The 22850-nt window shown below is 45.5% G+C and overlaps 2 protein-coding genes across 2 annotated transcripts; both read left to right on the top strand.

Moving 5' to 3' along the window:
• Positions 1 to 497: 497 nt before the first annotated feature.
• Positions 498 to 1802, top strand: LOC309888599 (uncharacterized protein; the record flags this gene model as incomplete). Its single annotated transcript, XM_082781015.1, has 1 exon — positions 498 to 1802. One exon carries the CDS (start codon positions 498 to 500, stop codon positions 1800 to 1802), a length of 1305 nt encoding a protein of 434 aa, XP_082637141.1.
• Positions 1803 to 7324: 5522 nt separating this feature from the next.
• Positions 7325 to 8293, top strand: LOC309888703 (uncharacterized protein; the record flags this gene model as incomplete). The annotated part of the gene is made up of 1 exon (XM_082781186.1): positions 7325 to 8293. One exon carries the CDS (start codon positions 7325 to 7327, stop codon positions 8291 to 8293), a length of 969 nt encoding a protein of 322 aa, XP_082637312.1.
• Between the last annotated feature and the right edge of the window lie 14557 nt (positions 8294 to 22850).

The following is a 22850-nucleotide window of genomic DNA, read 5'->3' as shown; positions in this document are numbered from 1 at the left end:
GTTATGGGATCAGCATGCAGCAGAGCCTTGGGTGATGTTTGCCTCCCTTGCTACCATAGAAGTGGCCAGAGGTTCAGAGCAGTTTTCAGCATTGGGGATTTTTCTCTACACATCAGCAAGAGGTCAAATGTGGCCCCCAATGAAAAGCAGAGGAGAAAAACTGGATTTTGTTGTTAGAAAGCAGCTCTGAGATGAGGAATTCATCTGCTGACCTCAAAGATCAGTTCTTCCCCTTGAAGGTCCAGGTGATGGTGAGGGGAGAGGGGGGAGTGAAGTCCAGGGAGATATTTCATGCTGCGTGTGTCTCTGAATGTCCCTACTCCTTGACTTATTGACATGTTTCTGAGTTAAAAATTACAGGTTAAGTGCTTGGCTGCTGCTGGCGTGGTCTTGAGACAGCGGTGCAGGCAGGACACAGCTCCAGCACCCTGCCGGGTGCCTGTCTAAGGACTCTGCTTTCCCACCTCTCGTTCCAGCCCTGCCAAAGCCTCACCAAGATGTTGTGCTACCAACAGCAGTGCTTCCCTCCTCTCTGCCAGGAACCCATCCCTGTTAAGTGCCCCCCCATGTACCCTGCCAGGCACCCGTTGGTGACCAGCTGGCAGTCGGCGCAGTGTATCCCGCAGTATGTGACCCCCTGCGTCCCCCGGCAGCGGTTTCTGTCCTCCAGCTTCTCCCAGCAGCAGTGTGTGACCCAGTGTGTGCCACGGCAACAGTATGCAACCAAGTGTGTGCCACAGCAACAGCGTGTGACCCAGCTCATCCCACCACAGCCGTGTGCACCTAGGTGTGTGACAACCTGTGTGCCGCAGCAGCAGTGTATCACCCCGTGCGCGTCCCAGGAGCCTTGCATGACCAAGTGTGTGCCACAGCAGCAATGTGCAACCAAGTGCACGCCTCAACAGTGTGCAACCAAGTGTGTGACCACCTATGCCACCCAGCAGCAGTGTGCGACCAAGTGCATCCCACAGCAGAAGTGTGCCACCAGGTGTGTGACCACGTGTGTGCCACAGCAGCCATTCCTGACCAAGGGCATCCCCCAGCAGCAGTGTACGACCAAGTGCGTCCCTCAGCAGTGTGTGACCACCTACTCCCCATATCAGCAGTGCGCCACCAGGTGTGTGACCACGTGCGTGCCACAGCAGCGTGCGACCAAGTGTGTCTCACAGCGCTACGTGACCACTTGTGCCCCACAGCAGTGTGCCACCAAGTGTGTCCCGCAGCAGTGTGACACCAGGTGCGTGACCACATGTGTGCCACAGCCATGTGAGACCAAGTGTGCAACCATCTGTGTTCCACAGCAGCAGTGTGTGACCAAGTGTGTCCCACAGCAGTGTGTGACCAAGTGTGTCCCACAGCAGTGTGCCACCAAATGTGTCCCACAGCAGTGTACGATGAAGTGTGTTCCACAGCAGCAGTGTGCGACCAAGTGTGTCCCACAGCAGTGTGCCACCAAGTGTGTTCCACAGCAGAAGTGTGCGACCAAGTGTGTCCCACAGCAGTGTGCCACCAAGTGTGTTCCACAGCAGAAGTGTGCGACCAAGTGTGTCCCACAGCAGTGTGCCACCAAGTGTGTCCCACAGCAGCAGTGTACAACCAAGTGTGTCCCACAGCAGTGTGCCACCAAGTGTGTCCCACAGCAGCAGTGTACAACCAAGTGTGTCCCACAGCAGTGCGCCACCAAATGTGTCCCGCAGCAGTGTGCGACCGATTGTGTCCCACAGCAGCAGTGTCAGTCAGGTGGAGTAAAAATTTCAAGTCACTCTAAAAAGTACTGCTCTGCATCAAAATGGCCCTGGTAAAAAGGAGCGGTGGAAAGGAAGGTCCTTGGAAAAACAGCGAGGTATGGCTTTGGGGCAGGGTTATTTATCTCCTTGTGTCACCTGCCGACTACTTGCTATTGCTTAATTCTGCTTTATCTCTGTTTTCCAGTACTTCCCCTGTAACTCAGCTCTATTTTGGGCCAGGGTATGATATTATTTCTATGGTTGCGCTCCAGGTGTCTGTGGCTTATTCCTTAGTCTGCGGCAAGAAATAGTTTAGTGGGATGTTATTAAATTCTCACCTAATTGAAATGAATAGAAGATTCATAAGAGAAAAAAAAAAAGAAATAGAAATGTCTAAGGAGTCCAGCTGACAACAGCATCAAGAGGACTGGCGGTGCAGCCGGTGGAGGGCTGGCACCAGGTTTAGTCCTGGTCTTGAGACAATGCCTGGGTTGACCTGTAATCCCTATGGCTGCAATTTCTCCAAAAGAGCTGTTTTCACTCACAGATTTGGAAGCCAAATGTAAATTTGCTAAGCAAACAGTATACGAGTCTTGTTCCAACAGCCTTCGTTTCGGAAGGTGGCCAGAAATCCCTGCTGACTCTGCGCTGACTTCAGTGGAGTCCCTAAACCAGGCAGGGTTTCTGGCTTGGTGAAGTTGGTCCTGCTGAAATTTTATCCATGAAAGTTTTTATTCACTTGGTTGCTTTGATTAATATGGAAAATACAGCCTGAAACAAAAGAAAGTCTTTGAAATGACACTGAAAGTTGTAGCGCTACTCTTTTATAAATGTTGAGATGTTGAAGTGATTAACTATATTCTTTATGCTGCCTGAAGATGTGTACTCTACACTGTATTGAAAACAAACCATATATATATATGTATACTTATGCTATACATATATATACTTAAATAAATATAGTTCTCTGACCTCACATTAAATACCTTGTCTTTTTGCCCTCTGGTGGTTCGTTAAAAATACAGTGAACTCCTGTCTGAAAAAAATACAAAAATCTTGCAATATGCCCTATCATTAGGAAAATGAATAGGAGCCTGCTCACGCTAAGTAGATCATACCTATTTGGAGGGCAAAAACAAGTGGTGCAAGAGGATGAGGAGGGTGTGACTGGGGCCGGGACGCTGTCCCGCATCCTGCCCTGCTCCACCCTTGCTCAGTGACCTTGGGGTGCCACTGCAGGCTGCCCACGAAAGCCAAGGAGATGCCTGAGATGGGAGTGGGTGCAACGGGGGCAGCCCCTTCTCACATCTCCTTGGCGAGCCCATGGACGTTGCTCTGGAGAACAGCAGGTAAGAGTTACAGCAACTGTGGCCCTCCTTCCTCATTTAAGAACCAGGGAGGCTCTCGCAACCCAAACTTTTGTGTCCCCTTTATAAGAAGAGAGCATCGCTGTGGGCTTCCGAGGAGGTTTCACACCATTGCGGCTTTCCCACAGCAGGCTGAGCCAAGAGCAGTGTTACCAAAATCCTCCTGGGTGGTGTAGGGCCTCATCTCACAGGGGCTGGGTGGCCAAAAGGAGCATGGGGTTCCTTTTGGAGGCAGCTGGGACTGAGCCTGGTGCTGGCCCTGGCTCTGACTCACACCAAGTGACTGTGGTGCAATGTGCTTCAGTTTCCCCTGTGTTTAATTGGGAATAATAATAGCCCCTGCAACAATGTCCCATGCAGCACTGTGCGTCTCTCCAAGATGAAAGGATTTCAGGGGACTTTGCAGATGTTAATTAAGAACATTTGTATGACAGGGCATGATGTTATCATTGGGTTAGTATTTTGTTACCTGCACTGGAAACACTAAAATGAATATTAAGATTACTTGAAGGCTACCGGATCTGGGTCTTGCCCATGAACTGGATTTATGGAGCTTGTAAAAATGGTGGTAATCTGCTTACCTCTTCTCTGACGCCAACTTGATTCCTAAAATCTTGGGTCAGGCCATTTAACATTAAAAAGGGTGTTGTAGTTTAGGGGAATGAAACACAGCTAAGAGAAACACAGGTAGGATTTAGTGCTTTTGTCTTCAGATGTGGAAAATAAGATAAGCCTAGAGAAAGCACTCTTCCCTTTAGCTATTGTTGCTTTCAAAATATTGGCATCAACTGGGAAAACGTGCACTCTGTTTACATTTTTGTCTGTGATATTGGGGTGAATTTTTGGTAGAAGATCAAAAAGGAAAAAAACAAAATAGCCTGCTGGGATTTTATTTTCTGGAAAAAACAGAAATAGAAAATTAAGTCCATGGGTCATAAGCTGGAGATCAGTATTCTGCTTCTTATCAGTGAGAAATTTTCCACTTACTCCACTCAGAGTATTTATTTCACCCCTTTTTGTTTCAACATGTAGGACCTCACCTAAATTCCCAGCATGCTGTAACCCAACTGATAGATATCAAATTTGCATTAAAGGAGAAAAAACACCAGGGCCTTTACTTATGCAGATATAACTACACAAAACCCCCTTCCCTATCGGCACATATACTCATGCCACTGTTCATCTCCCCTCAGGTTTACACCTGGCATCAGCAGGGAACAAAAAGACTATGCAGCAGAGCAGGAAATGGGAGCTGTGTTTTCAGGGCCGGAGCTCGCTGTGATTCAGCCACCTTTCCCTGGGCTGCCCCTGTGCTCAAGCGCTTCTCCCCTTTGTTGTGCCGGAAAAGCGTCACCTCTTTGGGCAGGTTGTTCGCTTCATGGCAGGTCATTTTAGCAGCCGACTTGCCCTTAGCCCAAGGCTTTCTCAGTCCCAGTCACCCACCTCTTCCCTTGGTTCCCTGTGTAAGTGAAGGAAGTCTGCGTGCCACAGTAATTATGGTCTGCAAGAAGTCGCCAAGAGTCCTTCCTGGACGGTGTTTTCAAAGGCACCGAAGGGCCTATGTGTACAGCTCCCATGGAAATGAGGAGTCCCTTGGGCGGCCCAAACCCAGTCCTTTGTCTCAGCCGGCATCTTTTTTGGTGCAGAAAGGAGCATTATTGCTGCCCTGAATCTGCAAGGGGGAAGCAGAGATGCTGTGGCACTGTGCATGGGATGCTCAGTGTGAGAGCCACAAGCAGCCCTTGCAGGGGATGTGCTTGGCCAGCAAGGCTTTGCTTACGGAGAGGAGCAGGAGGTTCCTGTGTGGAGCTTGGGGCTACACCAGACATCCTGGAGGTGCTGGCCGGCGACGGCAGCCCCGCAGAGTGAGGACGGCCATCCCCGCCGGCGCGAAGCTGCACGTGGCTCAGCCGGGACTGGCAGGCAATTAGAGCATCGCCCAGCCAAACCGCCTCACTCCCCTAGGGCACTTATTCACTGTATAAAAGCTCTGCCATCGCGGGGCTCTCCTAGGCACTTCTCTCCGGTTGTTCTCACTGATGAAGTGGGTAAGTCTGGCTTTTAATGGAGCTCCTGAAATGCTGTTTTGTACCTGGGTGGCTGGAGCAGGCAGAGGTCCTGCTCGTCTACTTGTGGAGATGCAGTCTCTGGGGGATGCTGCCCTCAGCCCTGGCATGCGCGGCTCTGACAGCTGGAGCAGCTCCTCCGTGCTGAATGGAAGAATATCAGGAAAGCACTTCCAGATGGACCGTGAAGCTGGGAGTGGGATTTTGGGCTTTTCTACGCTTTCTGTTAGATCTAGTCTGAAGGAAGACATTGACTACATAATGGGCTCGACGCTGCCCGGAGTCAGATTCGAGCCTGTACGCAGAAAAGTGACTCCTCTAAAGAAATTGGCAGATTTTTTTTCTGCCATTTTATGGTATTTGAATAAAGCAGCTTCTCAAGGAATAGGAAGAAGCCAATCAACTTCAGTGCCAATGTAAAAGCTAGCAGAGACTCTCCAGCTAAACCTGAACATGTTTAACTTTCTATGTAGGTTAATGGATAAAATAAGTCAGAGATGCAAACAACTCCCTGGAAGCAAATGATCCCCCTATTTTAGAAGATTTTTATCTTGATGAGCATCACCAGATACTTTAGCATTGTATGTGTAGTAGTAGCATTGCTATTGTTGTTTTTCAAATGGTTGTTTTTATTAGTCAGTGATTATTATAATTGTAGTGATAATGATAGTAACACACAGCATTGTTATTGTTAATAGACACCCAGCGATAGGCTTTTTGGAAGATAAAGCAGATTACTGTAATTATAGACAGAACTAGGGGCGTTCAGAAAATGCAGTTTCTTTACAATCATTTAATTCCCAAACAATGTCAGAAAAAAAAAAAAAAATCAATCAGAGCACCTTCTGTATGTCCAGTGGTTCAGCCAAAAAACTGAAGGCAGTGATTTCTGATGGAGAACATGAAGAGGGTGATTTCCCTCATGCCTCTCAGGACCAGGGCAAAGCACAACATCCACAGCAGGTTCAGGAGGGAAGTGTGGATGTGCCGACAGTGCTGCCCCATCCTGTCCCTGGAACATGATCTCAGCTGGCCTCTCCTTCATGCTGCTCATGAGGAGCTGCTGGGATGAGGTTTCATCATCCGAGCTGCTGTGGCAGGCATTTTGATGTGTTTTGAGCTACCTTAGCAAAAACAAGACATTATGGCTTGGGATGAATGCAGTGCAGGACTGGAATGAAACTTGCTTGAGATTTTGCCTTAATGCCTTCTCCTTCCTTTCTGCTGGGGTTTCAGCAAACACTAAGAAAAAACTCTGCTGTGTTTCTCTTCTTTCTTTTCTTAAAGCTTGCCCACGGGACATTATAAAGCGGGGACTGCAGAGGCAGTGATGCTGATGCTACAGTAGGGAGCTCAGAGTCCCGTAACCGCATGTTGCCCACCCAGCGGACCCCTGTAGGACCATGCTTCAGCAGACAGGCAGGTCGTACGTGCTGCCACGAACCTGTTCTTACCGTCAGCTAGCTCATTTAACCTCAGCTTGGGTTTGCCCCCGTGAACTGCAGCCACGCCTGAGTATTACAGCGTGGACACACCTTTAATTTTGGCTTGCCTTTCATCTCCAGTGCTTGGGAGTTGCAGAATGTAAACTTGAAAGGACGTCCTGGTGGGGATGGAGGAGGCTTCCAGCCAAACGGAGGGTCATAACGTCAGTTCTCCTTGGTGAGGTGCTCTGAGGGATACTTAGCTGACCTTTGAAGGGCAGCATGAAAACTCTCCGGTTTGCTTGACTGTGATCCCAGGTTGTTTCTGGTCTCATATGAGAAGAGTATGGGGGCAGAAGTGGAAAACTGTCTCTCCTCTCCTCTCCTCTCCTCTCCTCTCCTCTCCTCTCCTCTCCTCTCCTCTCCTCTCCTCTCCTCTCCTCTCCTCTCCTCTCCTCTCCTCTCCTCTCCTCTCCTCTCCTCTCCTCTCCTCTCCTCTCCTCTCCTCTCCTCTCCTCTCCTCTCCTCTCCTCTCCTCTCCTCTCCTCTCCTCTCCTCTCCTCTCCTCTCCTCTCCTCTCCTCAGTAATCCCAACCTTGTCCCAAGTCACCCCAAGCCTCTCACTGCATGGGGACACCTGTGGGAAACTCAGAGCCCTGCATCACAAAGAACCAGACAGTGCCTGTGTGAACTGTCCCTCTTTTTCCTGCTTCTTTCAGGCATAAGCACCTCGCAAGACCATGCACTATTATGGGGAGCGGTATAAACACCTATACCTGCCGGGATCGAGCTACATCACTGAAAGCCTCCAGCAGTGCATGCCCCAGCCTGATGCGTGCAGCACCACGTGCCACCCACTGAGTGTGATCAAGAGCCCGATGCCCAGATGGCAAAGCTATGTGCAACCTTTCACTTATGTCTGCTCACAGCCAACCGTGACCCAGAGCCAGCTGCTGTCTTGCCAGCCCTATGTCCAGCCATGCGTCCTGCTGTGCCCTGAGCCCTGTGAGACCACTCGCCTGCTACCCTGCAGAAAGCCCAGTGTGAAGCTGAGCACGACGCAGAGTTTCCAGACCTGTGAGAATGGCCACTATGAGAAGAAGCGCGTGGCCAAGAGCCTCCCACCCTGTGCACCCAGGTGCCCAGAGCCAGGCAAGCTGAGGTTCCCACCATGTGGGATCAAATACTCATCCTCCTGCAAGGATGAGCGTGCATCGCAGAAGATATCCAGATGCTCATCTCAGCGGTATGGCACGGAGCTCCGGTCCCTGCAGGGGATGACCGGTGGCTATTCCCCTCCTCTGCGGGGGGTCACCGAGTGTCCCCCACAGCAGTACGTGACCCAGTGCTTCCAGCAGGAGTATGTGAGCACATTCCCTCACCAGAAGTGCATGAAGGGGTACCCGACGCAGGAGTGCATCACCACCTACACCTCGCAGCAGAATGGAACCAAGAGCTTGCAGCAGCCACAGGTGCCTAAGTGCCCCCCCGGCACCGGAATAAAGGAGAGCTCGTCGCAGCAACGTGTGACCAAATGCTCGCTGCTGCAGGAGGGGGTCAAGCACAAGAGCTCGTCCATGCAGCACATCAGCAAGTCCAAGTGCCTCCACTCGTGTGCCAACCAGCACTCGCCACGGCACCACTCAGGGGGGGTTAAGCGTTCGAGCCACACCAAGAAGAGCCGCTGTGCTTCAAAGTGGCTCTGGTGAAGGAGCTGAAAATGTATCCATGAAAACTGCAAGCTATATAGCTGGGGCTTGAGGTTTATTTTCCCCCATTCCTAACTCCTGGAGATGCTTTGCCCGCATGTTCCCCTTATTTTAATCAATGCTAAACTTGTAGGGTGCATTGCCTTCCTTTCATGGTTATTCTTTAGTTATTAAATAACTCTAGTTACACACTTTAGTTACTCCTGCAACAGAAAAGATGTTAGTGAGAAGTTAAGTAAATCTGAGCAGGTGCTCAGACTTTGAACTTTAAGCTGATATATCTCTGTGGTAATGTTTGCACCCCCAAGAGGTTTTTACTGTTACTGGATCAATTATACTCACCGGTTGTGCCCGTTGTATTAAATCTCAGGTTGCAGCTGGATTCCTGCTGTCTGGTGTCTGATTCATTTTCCATCTTTTAAAAATTATTTCTAATACTAGCAGTCAAATTACTCCCTGCTGTTGTGCCACTCCTTTGTGTAAAATAATGCCCGTAATCTCACTTTTAGGACTTGAAAGATTTACCAGCTGTGGGAGCAGATCTTGGTGTCGAAAGCTTAGCCAGAGACACATAAAAAGAGCAGCATGGGCTGGCATTTAGAAGAAGGCTTGATTAATGCAATGAGACTCATTAGCAGTTGTCTTCTGCTCTGACAACAAGTTCATCCCTAGACAAAACACTGCTGGACAGATTATGAAATGGGTTATGTGGGATAGCCCCTGGGATAGCAGGAGGAGGGAGGACAATGCATAAAGTCCCTTGTGATGGTGGGACCCCGAGCTGTCCCAGCTCACATCAAGGATGACCAGCATCAATCTGTGGTTATAAAAGTGCAAGCAGAGGGAAAGCAACTTCCAGCTCCAGTTGTTCCTAGATGAGAACGTTTTCCTAGAGAACAGCAAATATTTATCTTGTTTGGTCGATATTTTCATTTCCTAATATGTATAAATAAACTCCCAGAGCACATTTCTCTGCACACCTGCCCTACACCACGTGTCCCTCACAGGAGGTGCAGCGCCGGTCAGTGGCAGCTTTCTGTCAGCACACAAAGGTGCAGTGCGAGACCTGGTGGCTCCTCCTGGCGTTGCTTTGTTGCCCTGCACTGCTGAGCTGGCTCCCTGGGCAATTCCCAGCAAGAAAACTCCCTCCTAGCTCCCCAGCTTCCTCTGCAGCACCCCAAACAGAGAGAGCAGGATTTTCTTAGACCCTTTTTTTCTAACGAAGTAATAGATTTGGCTGTAAAAATAGAGACCGATGCTACCAGCAGTCCTCCAGGATTAGGAGGAGTCCTGTGGGGAGAGAGAATTCATTTTACCTTTAACCCTGGGGAATTAAATGAAAAGAGGAGACTGAGCAAATAGCTCCCTCCTGATAACCTCACCTGGGATCAGCCCCTTTCTTATCCCAGTTCTGTGTAAAACCTGGCTCCTTTCCACCCTGGCATGATGCAGGGGCCCCAAGGTCTGCAACTGTTAGAGGGAGATGGAGCTTCACAACTGCACATGAGGGTGGCACAGCCCAGGCCGTGGGGCAGCTCTCCCACCTGCATTTATGCCACTTGCACGGTTAAAAGGGCTCTGCTGGTGTCAGCTGCTCTTTTTCCCAAAGGATCTAGCTTCCCCTTCAGTTAGCATGAGAAAGATGGCATTGAGCAGCAGAAATGGTTCCCTTCTAAGAATCCGAGGTTCTGTTTCTGTAGTTTTGCTCTTGACAAAGAATGGGGTTATGATAAATATTATGATAAATAAACAGCTGAGATCGCCAGGTAGCCACTGAATGATGCAAGGCTTTTACCAGCTCTCTTCACAAAGATTATTTTTTTTTTTTTATGTTTTGTTGGCCATGGTCAGTAATGCAACTTTGTCTCAGAGCTACCATCTGAAGAGTCCAAAGACCCTCACATGCCTTTGCCCACTTTGCTCACATTCAGACTGCCACTGCTGTGCCCCAAGCTGGTAAGGCAGCACTGTCCCCTCTTTTCCCCAAGGCGCCCTGGCAGCAGATCCATGCTCCATTATCATTAGTGGGCTGGATCTGCTTACAGAGAGGTCAGGAGCTCTGCAAAGTAATGAGCAGGCAGCTGCAAATCTGACATGGATCTGGTAATCCCAAAGATGACGTGAGGCAGTGCTGCATCCTTGCGGCGGTGAAAGCTAACCGCAGGCTGTGCGAGCCAGAGCACAGGCAGCAGCAGGAGGAAAGTGATTATTCCCCTGCAGCTGGCACTCAGGAGGCAGCATCCAGACCTCCGTGTCTGGCGTTGGTGCTCAGCCATGGACAGCTGCGAGCAAGCCTGGTGGCAGCTGCCTGGGCTGCTGGGACACTGGTTGTAAGAGAAAAGGCTGGGAGAGCTGGGCAGATTTGCCCTGGAGAAGAAAGCAATGAAGGAACAGCTTATTACTGCTTCTACCCACTGAATGAGTGTTTAGAGTGAGGACAGGCTCTTCTCTGATGTGCATTGCAACAGGGTGGGCTACAAAGGACCTTTGTCTGTCTTCATGTTTTCTTGGCACAGTTTTCCCCATGCAACAGTTCTACATCCCATCGGGGACATCCCATCGGGGCAAGCTCCACAGTGCTGCATTAGTAAGAGGTGTGAGACATTTAAAACTGTGTTGCTAACCCCATCCCCAAGGTGTTTTTGTGCAGGCAGCATTATAACTTCTAGAAATTACACAGCAACCCTGCTCTCCTTTCTCCCTGCAAGGAAGACTGGGAGGTGTAAATGAGTTTCCAGTTTGGGCAAGTAGGTGCTCTGCAGGTAAAGTAGCCTAGAAACAAGAATTTCCATTTTTCTGGATACTTTCTCCTTTTTAAAGAAGGGTATGATCAGAAATTGATTCAGATGTCACCAAGAAATCCATAAGAAGCTGAAATTGGCAAAGAATGTGAAGCACATTTTTTTTTTTTTACATAAAACATCATCAGTCTCTAATAACAGAGCTTAGCAGGGCAATTCTCCATCACGAACTACAAATTCTGGGTCTGGTTTTTCAGATAACTTTGTGTGTACTTTTCATTGTCTCTTATGAAAGAATGGGGAAAATAATCCTGACAATGAAGATTGGTGATGTGAAGTTTCCACACAGCAAGGAATGTCAGAACATTTCAAAAATATTCATTATCAGTTTATACATGCAAAGAGTTTTATCATTATAATATTAATAGTATGTAAGCTGAGAAACACCTCAGGGCTGAGTAATAGCACCTTTCGAATATGCATTTTTTGATTGAAGTGCCTAAGTTGTTCTCACAAACAGGATGTTGTTTCAAGCCTTGATAACTCATAGCATTTTGCATTTTCATTAAATGTTGCATTTCTGTTTGCATTCAAAAGCAATAATTTCAACATAGGTTAGGAAGGCAGCTTCTGCTAAGCCTGTGCAAGTTGAACACATGACTCTTAAATCTGAGAATCCAACTGAATTCCTGGGAAATTAGTGAGGCCCCACAAAATTCAGAAATACCAAACAGGAACATGGCTCTCCTATTCCAGAAAGTTTCTGAGGGCCTATTACGTATTTCAGCCTGTTGATGTAGAGGTTTTCCTTGACCCCATTACAGACAGATGTTCCCTCTTTAGGTAAATTTCTGAACACATTAAGCCTCCAGAACGAATCTCTCTTGACTTTCAGTCATCTCTTAAATCTTTATGGACATAGCGATGCCTGTCGATGCACTGATCTGCCAGAGTGAGCATCTCTGTGTTGTCTCCTGCTCTCCAACGGATTCAGCCTCAGCAGAGGAAGAAAAATGGAGACAAACCTGACAATTTATACACCAAATAGGTAGATCAAAGTTTTTAGAAGTGACTTTCAGTGTTTTTTGGTACCCAGCCTGAGGCCATTTTAAGCAACCTCTTTCAAGACATCTTAAATGAGCAAGGCATGAGATGGTCCTTCGTGTAGACACCAAGTTTATCTGCAAAGGTTTGAGAACCTTTGTGTAAATTGATGGCCAAAATCCATGGATGCCAACTGTTGCATCTCCCTGCCCTAAGTCCTGGCTGTTCATCTGAACCATTCCTGACAAATGTTTGTCTCATCCACTGCTAAAAGTCTCCAATGATAGAGATTCCACAACCTCTCTTACCCATTCCTGCATGTCAGTAACCACATGATAAAATTATTTCCCCGTGTTTAAGTCTCCTTTGACGCACTTTTAGCTCATGACTATTATTCTCGTCCTCAGCATGTGTAAGCCACAGCTAAATCCTTTCACTTTGGTATCTACCTTTTATCTGCAGAAATTCTTACCTTATCTCCCCTCAGTCATCTCTTTTGTAAGCGGACATAATTAGGAGATTATGATTTTTAACATTCTGATCTCACTTGGTGACTGGTGCCAGATGCTAACCAACTGGTCAGTACCTAAAGCAGGAGAGGGGATCCCCAAGCAGAATGTCATCCTCTGTCTACAAAGCTGTGACAACTCTTTGACAAATGACAGGAACCAAATAACCAGATTTGTTTCATTGCTGACAAAAAGGGGGGATGTGTAGTGTGCAAAATTCTGTTCTCCACTCCACTGAGGCACTTACAGGGTGAACACCATGGTACCTCCATCTAAATGCTAGGGTGGATTTAGGGGGACTGAATTACAAATCCCATACCTAGAAGCATCTGGGCATATCTTCATATCATATTGCGTATTTGCAATACATCAGTTACCATCTGCAAACCACTGCTTGCATGGTCACTGCTTAAGTCGAAGCTGGACAAACTGGAGCGAGATGCATTCCCACACTAACACAGTGGTAGACGGAAGTGGTAGAATCACATCAGCAACGAATTTAGACCATAAAGATATAATACAAGGGAACCCCACAGCATGTAACAGTATGTACTGTCAAGAATTGAATAATGTTGGTAAACAATCTTAAAATAATTATAGTAATTATAAGTGTTACACATGCGGGAAAAATTGCTTGGGAAGTAATTAGGACCTCATGCACAAAGGTTGTCTCATCTTCCTGGAAGTTGGAGAAACTATATAAAACTCACAGGATTCAGGGCTCCTCTGGCCATTTCTCTTGACTACCTCCTGGACAACGGGTAAGTCCCATTCACCTCAATCTAATTATATCGAGCAAGATGTTGCTTTAATGTGAGCTGGGATTTAATAGCAAAGCACTCTGCAATTTCTAAAATTACAAGTGGGATTCTTTATAGAAGAGTCTGCTAGAAATTATTTAGTTGTATTCTTGGACTGTGTTCAGCTGTAAAAATGCATATATGGGGATTGTAATCCTTATTAAAAATGAAATGTAATTTTCTTATTATCAGATAACTGTATATATCTATACGTTATCCAATACGAATGGCATTTTAACCTAAATTCAGTTAGAATTTTGGTAATATTGTCCTGGTTTTGGCTAGGAAAATTTTCCTCCTTTTTCATTAAAAAATGTAAAAGATCTGAACTATTCCAGCCAGTGTTGAATAACAACTACGTTTGCACCCAAAACATGGATAGAACCAAGAATTCATTTCACTAAAAATTGATGCCTACTGGTTTTCTCTATCAGTTATCCTCGCAACTCTGTTAATAACCAGAGCTTCTCTCTTTGGGCTAAGACACCTTCATAGTAGTGCTAGGAAGGAGAAGGATCTCTGCAAGGACAATTGTTTTCCTGCTGAATGATTTTAGGATTTTTCTGATGAGAGTATCTGACGCTGAGCATTGAAAGACAAGAAGCACTAGACAAGAAAAGCAAGGGGATTCCCCAAACTTTTCGTCCTAATCAGTGACAGAAACAGACATTTCACATGATCTATTTAAACACCTACCTCTGAATGAGCTTGATCACACTCTGGAAGTGCCTGTTTCTCTCCAGGACAGAAATGAAGTGACTACTTTATAGATAATTCTCTATATCATGCAGTTTTTAACTTTGACAGATAAATCCCACAATGTGTTTATATAGTTTCCTGTGAATGGCTTAAAAGATGGATTCAGGGTCTAGGCAATAAAGTAGGCACCAACAATCTCCAAGAAGTTCTTGGCTGTACCGCCAATGCTCTCTGCAAACCGCCTGGAAGTACCTGGAGGTGAGATATTCCTAAGAGCTTGGGGCACCGAAGCTCAGTCCTTCCACCTCCTGCACAGCAATCCCAGCTCACAGGACTAGGGTGATGGCCTTTCCTCCCAGCCCTGTCCTGTGCAGGCTCCTCAGTGTGTGTGAGCCTCTCAGAACAGAGCCTCTCTGTAGCTTTGTGCTGATAACAGCACCCGGCGCAATCTCAGCAGAGGTGCAGGAATCCTATTACAAGTGATTATCCAAACGAGGGCTGGGCGTGCTCTATCACAGACACCAAAATTATCCCAGACAAGGACATTTATCCATTCTCCATCACAGGGATATCAAGTACCCATTCCCATAAGACCAGTGGCTTCATGGCACCAGCAGTGGTTGTGCTGAAGCCCCCAGCCATGGCTGCAGTGCCTCTCCACTTGTCCTTCTTAGCTGCCCAGTCAGCATGTGTGCCTGGAAGAGAGAAAAGAGGTGCTGAGCCTGTGGGAATGGCCTGTGGGCAAGGGCTGGAGGGAACTAACTGGGGTGGAGAATGGTTGGATCCAGGCTTAGGTGTCCTTTTGGCAAGATGAGAAGGAGTCAGGGTGATGGGGATATGATTAGCAAAGCAAGGGGTCAGGAAATAGGACGGGGAGCCTGGACTGACATGGGAGTATCATCTCCTGAAATTGGAATCTCATATCTCCTCTGTGACAGCATCTACATTTCCTACACAACCCCTATAACTAAAATACCTGTGCTAGGCCCTTACCTGCTTGCATTGTTTGTGTGTGTGGGGGGAGGAGCAGGGCGTGGGGTGCCAACATTTCCCAAAACACTGCTGTGGTCTCACTGTGTGCTGCAGGTTTGCCACCATTTCTCCCAGATGTCCTTCGGTGGGGGGTGGCACACAGGATGCTGCTCCTATCCATGCGACGTGCAGTGCCCACAGCCACTTGCTACCACCTGCAATGACCCTTGTGTTGTATCCTGCGCTGCCTCCAGAGTCATTATATTCCCCCCTCCCGTCGTCGTGACATTCCCGGGGCCGATCCTCACCACCTGCCCACAGGAGACAGTGGTGGGAAGTTCTGCCATCTCACAGGGATGTGCACCAGCCTCACTGACGTCTCTGGGGGCAGAAATCCTGCACTCCGAGCCATCTGCAGGGAGGTTCATCCCCAGCTACCTGCCTCAGTGTGCCTCAAGGTGCTCCTATGTGTTTTCTTCCCACTGGATTCATCCTTGCAATAGGCCCAGCTACAGACGATACCGACCACCTGATAGAGAGAGGGAAGAACACATTCCAGAGAAGGAGAAACCAGAAACAGAAACTACAAATGCAGCAAATGAAGAAAAAGAGACCTCAGAAGCATAGCACAGCAGCACCAACCCCAACAAGCATTTCCAAGGGTCTTGTGGATTCCTACTGCCTCTCTCAAGCAGATTTACCTATGTTTTCCTTAAATTATGCTGTACACTAAGTTCATGTTTTTTTCCTCAAGTACATTCTCAGGCCAACAGGCAATTTGGCCAAAAAATGGCCCCAATGCTAATTTGCATTAACATGAAACATACATTATTTCATTCTCAGAAACATTTTGCTCTTTTTGCATTGCTTTGCCAGAAAAATGCAGGCAGCAGTTGTTTCAAGATCAACACAAATGTAGTCAGTTAAGACATTATAAACTCTTCCCCTGCTAAAGCTAGTTAGACTGGTCTTTGCACTTAAGAGAATTAGTCACTTCACTTTTTCCTTTGATAAATATATACACACATATATAATATAAACATATGCCATTTATTTCTGCCTTTCAACTTCACTGCAGGAAAGAGTCTAGTGGGGAACAACTCCTGTATTTATATTTTACTTTTATTTAACAACAACAAAAATTTGGTGATATGTGTCACTGGCATCTAGGAGAAGCCTGAGTGCAGCATGAGAGTGACAGAATCTGCATCTCAAACTGTGTTACTCCATCTGTTACTTATTCCAGAAGCCTTGTCCTGTCCTTTCCCTTCACATTAAAGTTATTCTGCATTATTATTGTCATTTTCTCATTTTCTCTCTCTTCGTGTCCTGATTTTCACACACCTACTGGTGAAATTTAGATGGCAAACATCAAAACCAAGTCTGCCAGTCCTGCTCACCCATGAAGTGAGAAAATAATCAACTCCCTCTGCAGTCCCCAGCTCTGTGCACAAAACATTTTCACTCAACCCTCATCCTGTTGCTTGTGGTTTTCAGCGTTCATAGCTTAACCTGCCAGCTGAAAGCAGTAAAATGAAGGGGGTGATACTGAAATTTTTATTTATTTATTAGGTCCAGGAAAAAATAATCAGCTCCCCCCAGTTCAATGCTTATTTTCCACTGATGATTTCTACACAATTTAAGCACACGCATTGCCCATTGGGTCCCAGGAACATGCTACCAGCCCTCACAAGCTACCAGCCCGTTTTAACCCAAGGGAGAGAAAATTCTCAGACAAACTCATTTCTAACCCAGCATAAAGTTGTTTAACCCCAGTGAAATGTGAAAGCTGGCTAAATGCTATTTCCCCATTGCTGGGCCAGTGAGCCGTGAGCAGATTCTGTGAACATCGGGGTGTGCACCTTGCTCTGCAAGCAGCCTGTGCAGTCCCATCCAAACACAGTTGTTTTTCCAGAGACTTCAAAGGCAAACGGAATTGCAGGAAACTTTACGGCAAGGTGAAAACATGCGAAGCAGCCTGGATCCCTGCCAGTCTCCTAGCTTACCCTGCCCTGTCTCCCTGGGAAGCTGCCAGGCTCTGGGAAGACAGCGTCTGTCCGTCTGTCTGATGCTGCCTCTGGAATTTCATCCTCACTGTGGTCTGCTCACATGGATGTCCACCTAGGAGATGAGCAGCCCATGCATGCCCCCTACCCCTCTGTAAATCTGCATTTCCTGAAACGAGCCCCCCCCAAATGTAAGGTAGTTCCTTGCCTAGAAGACCAGACCTGCTCACTGCAGGCATGCCTAGCTGCATCCTTCTAATCAAGAAGAGCTTAAAAATTCATCTCATTACTTTTATTCATCACTCCTCTGATTTTCTGCATGCCAAGGGAATCCTAAAAGGGCAGAAATTGGAGCAATTTGAAGTTTTCCTTTTATAAGACGGGAACTCTTGCAAATTTACTTGTCTTGCAGATGTTACCATGTGCCCTACTTTATTGATCCGATATGGATCAATTACTGTATCTCGGAAGATGAGCTTGTGAACTGTGTCTCGGTGTCACACCCTAGATAAGAAAGGAGGCAGTACAGAGATATTAAGCTTATGTTGTTTGCATGGCTCATGCAAAAAGTATTGTGAAAAACTTGGTAATGAGGTCATCAGTGGGGTGGAGCTCTCAGGAACCTCCAGTCTCAAAGACCCTGTCCTGACTCATTACCTCCACCCTATCCAGTCCAGTGGTTCAAGGAGTTTAAGGATAATCCAGTTGCACAACAGGGCTCGGGAACCCATCTTCACCTGCTGAGGATGACTCAAATTATTATTATTATTTTTTTTAGAGTACAAAACCTGAAAACGGATAACTTTATTTTTTCTTGAGAATGAAGCAGCTTGCACAAGATATTCTGTACTCCAAGATCCTTGCTGAGGATTCTTAGAGAAGAGCCACAGGCCGTTCATCCTAGGGAATTTGAGCTTGCTCCCTTTTGGAGAAATAAGTGTATAGCATCCACTCCCATGCACCATAATGTACCGCTGCCTGGAATACAGATGTGTCATTTGGGTCCATTCTGTGTGAATTGATGCACGTCATGTTCACAGAACCCTCAATGTTCTGTACTTATCTGCCTAAGCCATGTCTTGAGACATTTAGATGAACAGTCTAACAAAAAAAAAAAAAAAAAAAGGCATTTCTGATAACACTGCATCTTTCTGGCAATTTGAGCTTCGCTCTTGGTCTTTCCTCCTTTAACTGCCTCTAACCACCTCCTGCAAACACATTTCACTTCTTTCTTTGGCAATGCCAGTTTTAGTGCCTTCCATTAATTTTGCCTTGCATGTAGGAACCCAGCTGCTCCTCTGCCTTCCCCTGCTCTTTCCATCATTAAGAAGGACACCGCCTTTCATTTTCACTTTAACTTCCCACATTGTCTTCTCCCTGTTTCTTGCAAGCCTTAATTCTCTTTACACCTGCATGGCACAGACAATTATCATCTTATGAGATAACTGATGCCTGAAAGCCACCTAACCTGTCTAAGGGCACTGTATATATAAGGGTGGATCTAGTATTTAGACACACCTAATTATTATTAGCCTTATTACTTATAACCTGTCATTATAATTTCAATATTGCACATTAGCCAAACTTATGACAGAGCCAGGCAGGCCAAGGCATGGGACAGACAAGAGAAGGGGCAGAATGCATCTTGTACACAGAGTAGGTGCTGGTGGGAAGGCGTTTTTACTGTTTAAATCCCTTTTCAAGTTGTGACTTGAACTACAAGGAGAGCATTGAATCACAGCCTGGCTGAGGCAGGAAGGGACCTCTGGGTCCATCTGGTCCAACCGCTGCTCAAGCAGGACCACCCAGAGCAGAGTGCTCAAGACCATGTGCAGAAGCTTTTGAAGATCCCCAAGGAAGAAACTCCACAGCTTCTCTGGGCACTGGCCTTTATAGCAGCTTTTTATTCATGCTTTAGCCTTATTAACTTGAGTTGAAAGGACCAATGCAATGCAGATTCTTACTGCAGAAGAGAACTTGGCACTGTCATTCAAATGTTTCCTCTGGAAGGCATAGCTCTAATGTGTATTTTATTTATTTGGTGACAAGAGCCTCCTCTGTCTCTAAATTTACTGTGTTTAACAGCACTCTGTGACATTAAAAGTGCTCTTTCAGAGCAATAGGCTTGAAGGAACCAAAAGTCAGCTGCCAGATTTTCTTTCTGAGATTAGAATGTTTAATGCTAATGAACAGCTAATGAACTAGAATGAAGATTTAATTAATAGCTTTAGAATTAATAGATTTTTAAATTGGATGCTAGCACCACACCTCTGTGAGCCATAGGAAAGTACAGGGATAAGGATTCCCTTTGACAGTATCAGTGCATAACATGAACACCAAGAAAAATATTTAAAAGGAAATACTGAAAATGGATTATTGGCAAGAGCTGAAGTCCTGAGGCTCTACACTCCAAAACCTGGACCCCCTATTGTCAGAATGGGTCTACCATACTTGTATTCTACCATACTTGTATTCTGAGAAGGCTCAGCTAACCTCTGGCACTTTTCATGGTCTTCACCGAGAGACAAAATTGTTGTTCTGGGCTGTATTTGTCTGAACAGGCAGTGACACTACATCCTTCCCACCTCCACAAACCTCTGGGTTCTCACTGAGGTCCCTCACCCCTTTGCGCCAGCCTTGGTACAGAGACCTGAATCTCTTCTTCCTCAGAGCCCAGGTCTTATGGAGTGGGACGAGGTGGGGCTACTTTGTGGAGAAGCCTCATCCATGCCACTCTGCCAACTCTTCCCTTGTGTGGGGATTCAGATGGCCCAACATCCTCCCAGAAAGCACAGCCCCATCACTGCCCAAATGAGGTGGCTCTGACCTCAGGAACATGTCTGGGTGATGGGTATGCTGTGCGGCTCAAGAGGTGCACGTTGGCTAGCTTTGATATGAAGCTAAATTATACGTGGACATGCAAGCTGCAGTTACAACTTGGGCTGCAATTTAGCATGCCCTCGGGTTTTATCAAGGAGAGCAGTACTCACCTATTAAAGAAATTCAGTTCTGTTTTGTTTTTAAGATGAAAGATGCTCAGTGAGATTACAGTAGTGTAATTATTCCAGAGCACCAAGCATCTCATTTAGTGGTGGGAAAGAATTCTTCAGCTTCAGAATTATTTGTTTGTATAACTATTTAATCACTGCTTTTTGTTGTACCATAGCTAGAAAACCTTTCTGTAAGGGAGGAAATCCACATAATAAGAAAGCTGTATTTTGTCATTAAATACTTAAAGATGAGACTCAGTATCTAGGGTGTAAGTGGGACATGAGCAGGCTGGAGTTGCTGACTATGAATTCCCCTTAGAAGCAGGGTCGATTATGCTGAAAGGGATTAAGTGACAAATGTAGAAAAGGCAAGAAATAGAAGAAAGACATCTTAATGTCAACAAAAATGGAAAACAGTGGTGACTGAATAAAGAATCTCCATGTAGGTGGAGTTTCTGAACTTCCAATGGTCTCAAAGACTGACACGGCAAATACACAGCAGAAATTCTATGTTCATTTAGAAACATATAATTATTTAGGTTGGAAAAGACCTTTAAGAGCATTGAGTCCAACTATCTACCTGACTTAGCAACTCCCATCACTGAAGCAAGTCCTTTAGTGCCACTTAAGTGTTTATGGAAAAGTCTCCACTGAATGTGTCTGTGCCTACAAGAGAAGCTTAAATACATATTTTTGGATACCTAATTGTAGAGATTTCCATCTGGAAGTAAGTTGCAACCCAATGTCCTCCTTTCTCCTATGGCAACCACATTGTTTCACAACCCAGTCCAGCTTTCAGACACAATGATTTGTGTTGCTCTACTGAAAGACTGACAGGACAAGCAACCAGGGCTTTTAGATTACTAGAAATTGTTTCTAGAGAAGACGGCTATAAACATAATATAAAACCTGAAAAAAGGAAGGCAGATATGGGTCTGATTTTAAGAAGTAATAAAGTTCCTTTGATTTGGGGTACTGGTGGAAAAATCAGCTTGTTTTCTGGCAAAATATGAATTCTATCATTAATATAGACTTTTTTTTTTCTTTTATTTTTCTGTTGTCTTCTGCTCTCCTTGGTCCAGAGTCACAAAGTTTCCCATACTTTCAGCACAGTTTGGTTAAGTCACCTCAAACAGCTCCAAACACAGGAAGAGGAACTGGCTCCCAGCACAAAAAAGTCCTTTCATTTTGTTTTCTATTTCCAATAGAGGTGAGCAAAGGAAATCAAATAAGTGCAAAGCACAATTTACAATGAACATAAAGGTACAAAACTGATATACTGCTATGGTCTAAGCAATATAATAGCACTGAATATATAGATAATGAAAGAGCAGGCAGTGGTGATCCAGTTCTTTAGTTCCCAACTCCATCTTCAGCCTTGCAATTAGGCAGTGAAAAAGCACTCAGTAATATTAACCCTCCAGTTTGAGTTTGCTTTGAAAATAGGTTTCCAGGTGACAGCTTTTAAACCACACTGGAAACCTGTACCAAAATGTGGATGTCCAGGGTCCAGTGAAGGACTGTAGACTAAAATCTGTACTCTTCTACCATGATTCTCATCCTTTGGCTTTTTGTTTTCCTGCATAATGGTGTTTTCTGTTTTCTTACAACCACTATATTACAGAATCACAGAATTTCTAGGTTGGAAGAGACCTCAAGATCATCGAGTCCAATCTCTGACCTAACACTAACAGTCCCCAATAAACCATTTTCCACATCTGCTTGGAATTGCTATGATATGATAAAATCTGCAAAAAAAATAAAGGCTAAGGATAATGTTTTGTTACAATCTGCAATAATAACATAGGCAATTTCCTTTCAGACAAATGAACCTTCAGACCAATTTAGAAAATTATAGCATGGCACAGGTGAGAGCAATAGCAATTATGCCGGCTTTGTCTTTAAGATTTAATCTTAGTATGTAAAGCAGCTGTGTAAGCATCAGAGAGCAGTATGGGGATTTCTAAAACCAGAAAGTAATGCGCAACAACATCACCTTCATCTTCCCAGAAAAAAGTAAGAGGAGAAATCTTTTGGGTAGTTCTTCAGCATTACCTTACATTGAGGTAACTTTAAATCTAGATCTGTGAACCCTATGTCTAGGAGTCCTCAGCTATACCCCAGATTTACGTTTTTTACCTAGGTTGCTGCTTCTGTATGTGAAGCAATAAATTCTTTAGAGTAAAATACAAGATCCTTGATGTTTTTTCTTTATATTTTAAGAAGTATTTAGCTTTCACCTGTTGAGGGAGGAAGGTGATTCTTCTAATAATTCTTTGGTGGAAGATAACTAACTTCCAGATGATGTGAAAAAGCATACTGGAATATTGCCAATTACCCTTGCATTCAATTTATTTATTGATTAATTTATTTATTTTAAAGTGTATCAATAAAATGTGAAGGTTGAAAGCAGTTTGGGCTTGAAAGATCTTACTTACTCTTATGGTTTTCTACTTTATATAAACCATCAATTCACTTTGCTTAAAGCTGCCGGGGAAAAGCCTCAGATACCACCACATGGATTGTCAAGCCAGTGTGGTGTTCTGCAGATATTATTGTTGGTAGCTAAGAACCTGTAAGATCAACAAGTTGTACTTGCATTAGAAAAAACTCAAAATGTTTGAGTCCTTATATACTTTTATAAAATATTTAGTTTAGTAACTCCTTTAATTGCTTCAGCTGTCAGTCACTGTAATTACTAGTTACTTCTCATTCCCACAGATTATATGACTCATTATTCTAAGCAGCTTGCTGTCATATCTCTATTGGCTGCTTACATTCCTCTAGTTATTACGC

Source organism: Aythya marila (genome assembly GCF_965140915.1).
Source record: "Aythya marila genome assembly, chromosome: 29".
Taxonomy (NCBI): Eukaryota; Metazoa; Chordata; class Aves; order Anseriformes; family Anatidae; genus Aythya; species Aythya marila.
This window is presented reverse-complemented; position numbering and strand designations above follow the sequence as displayed.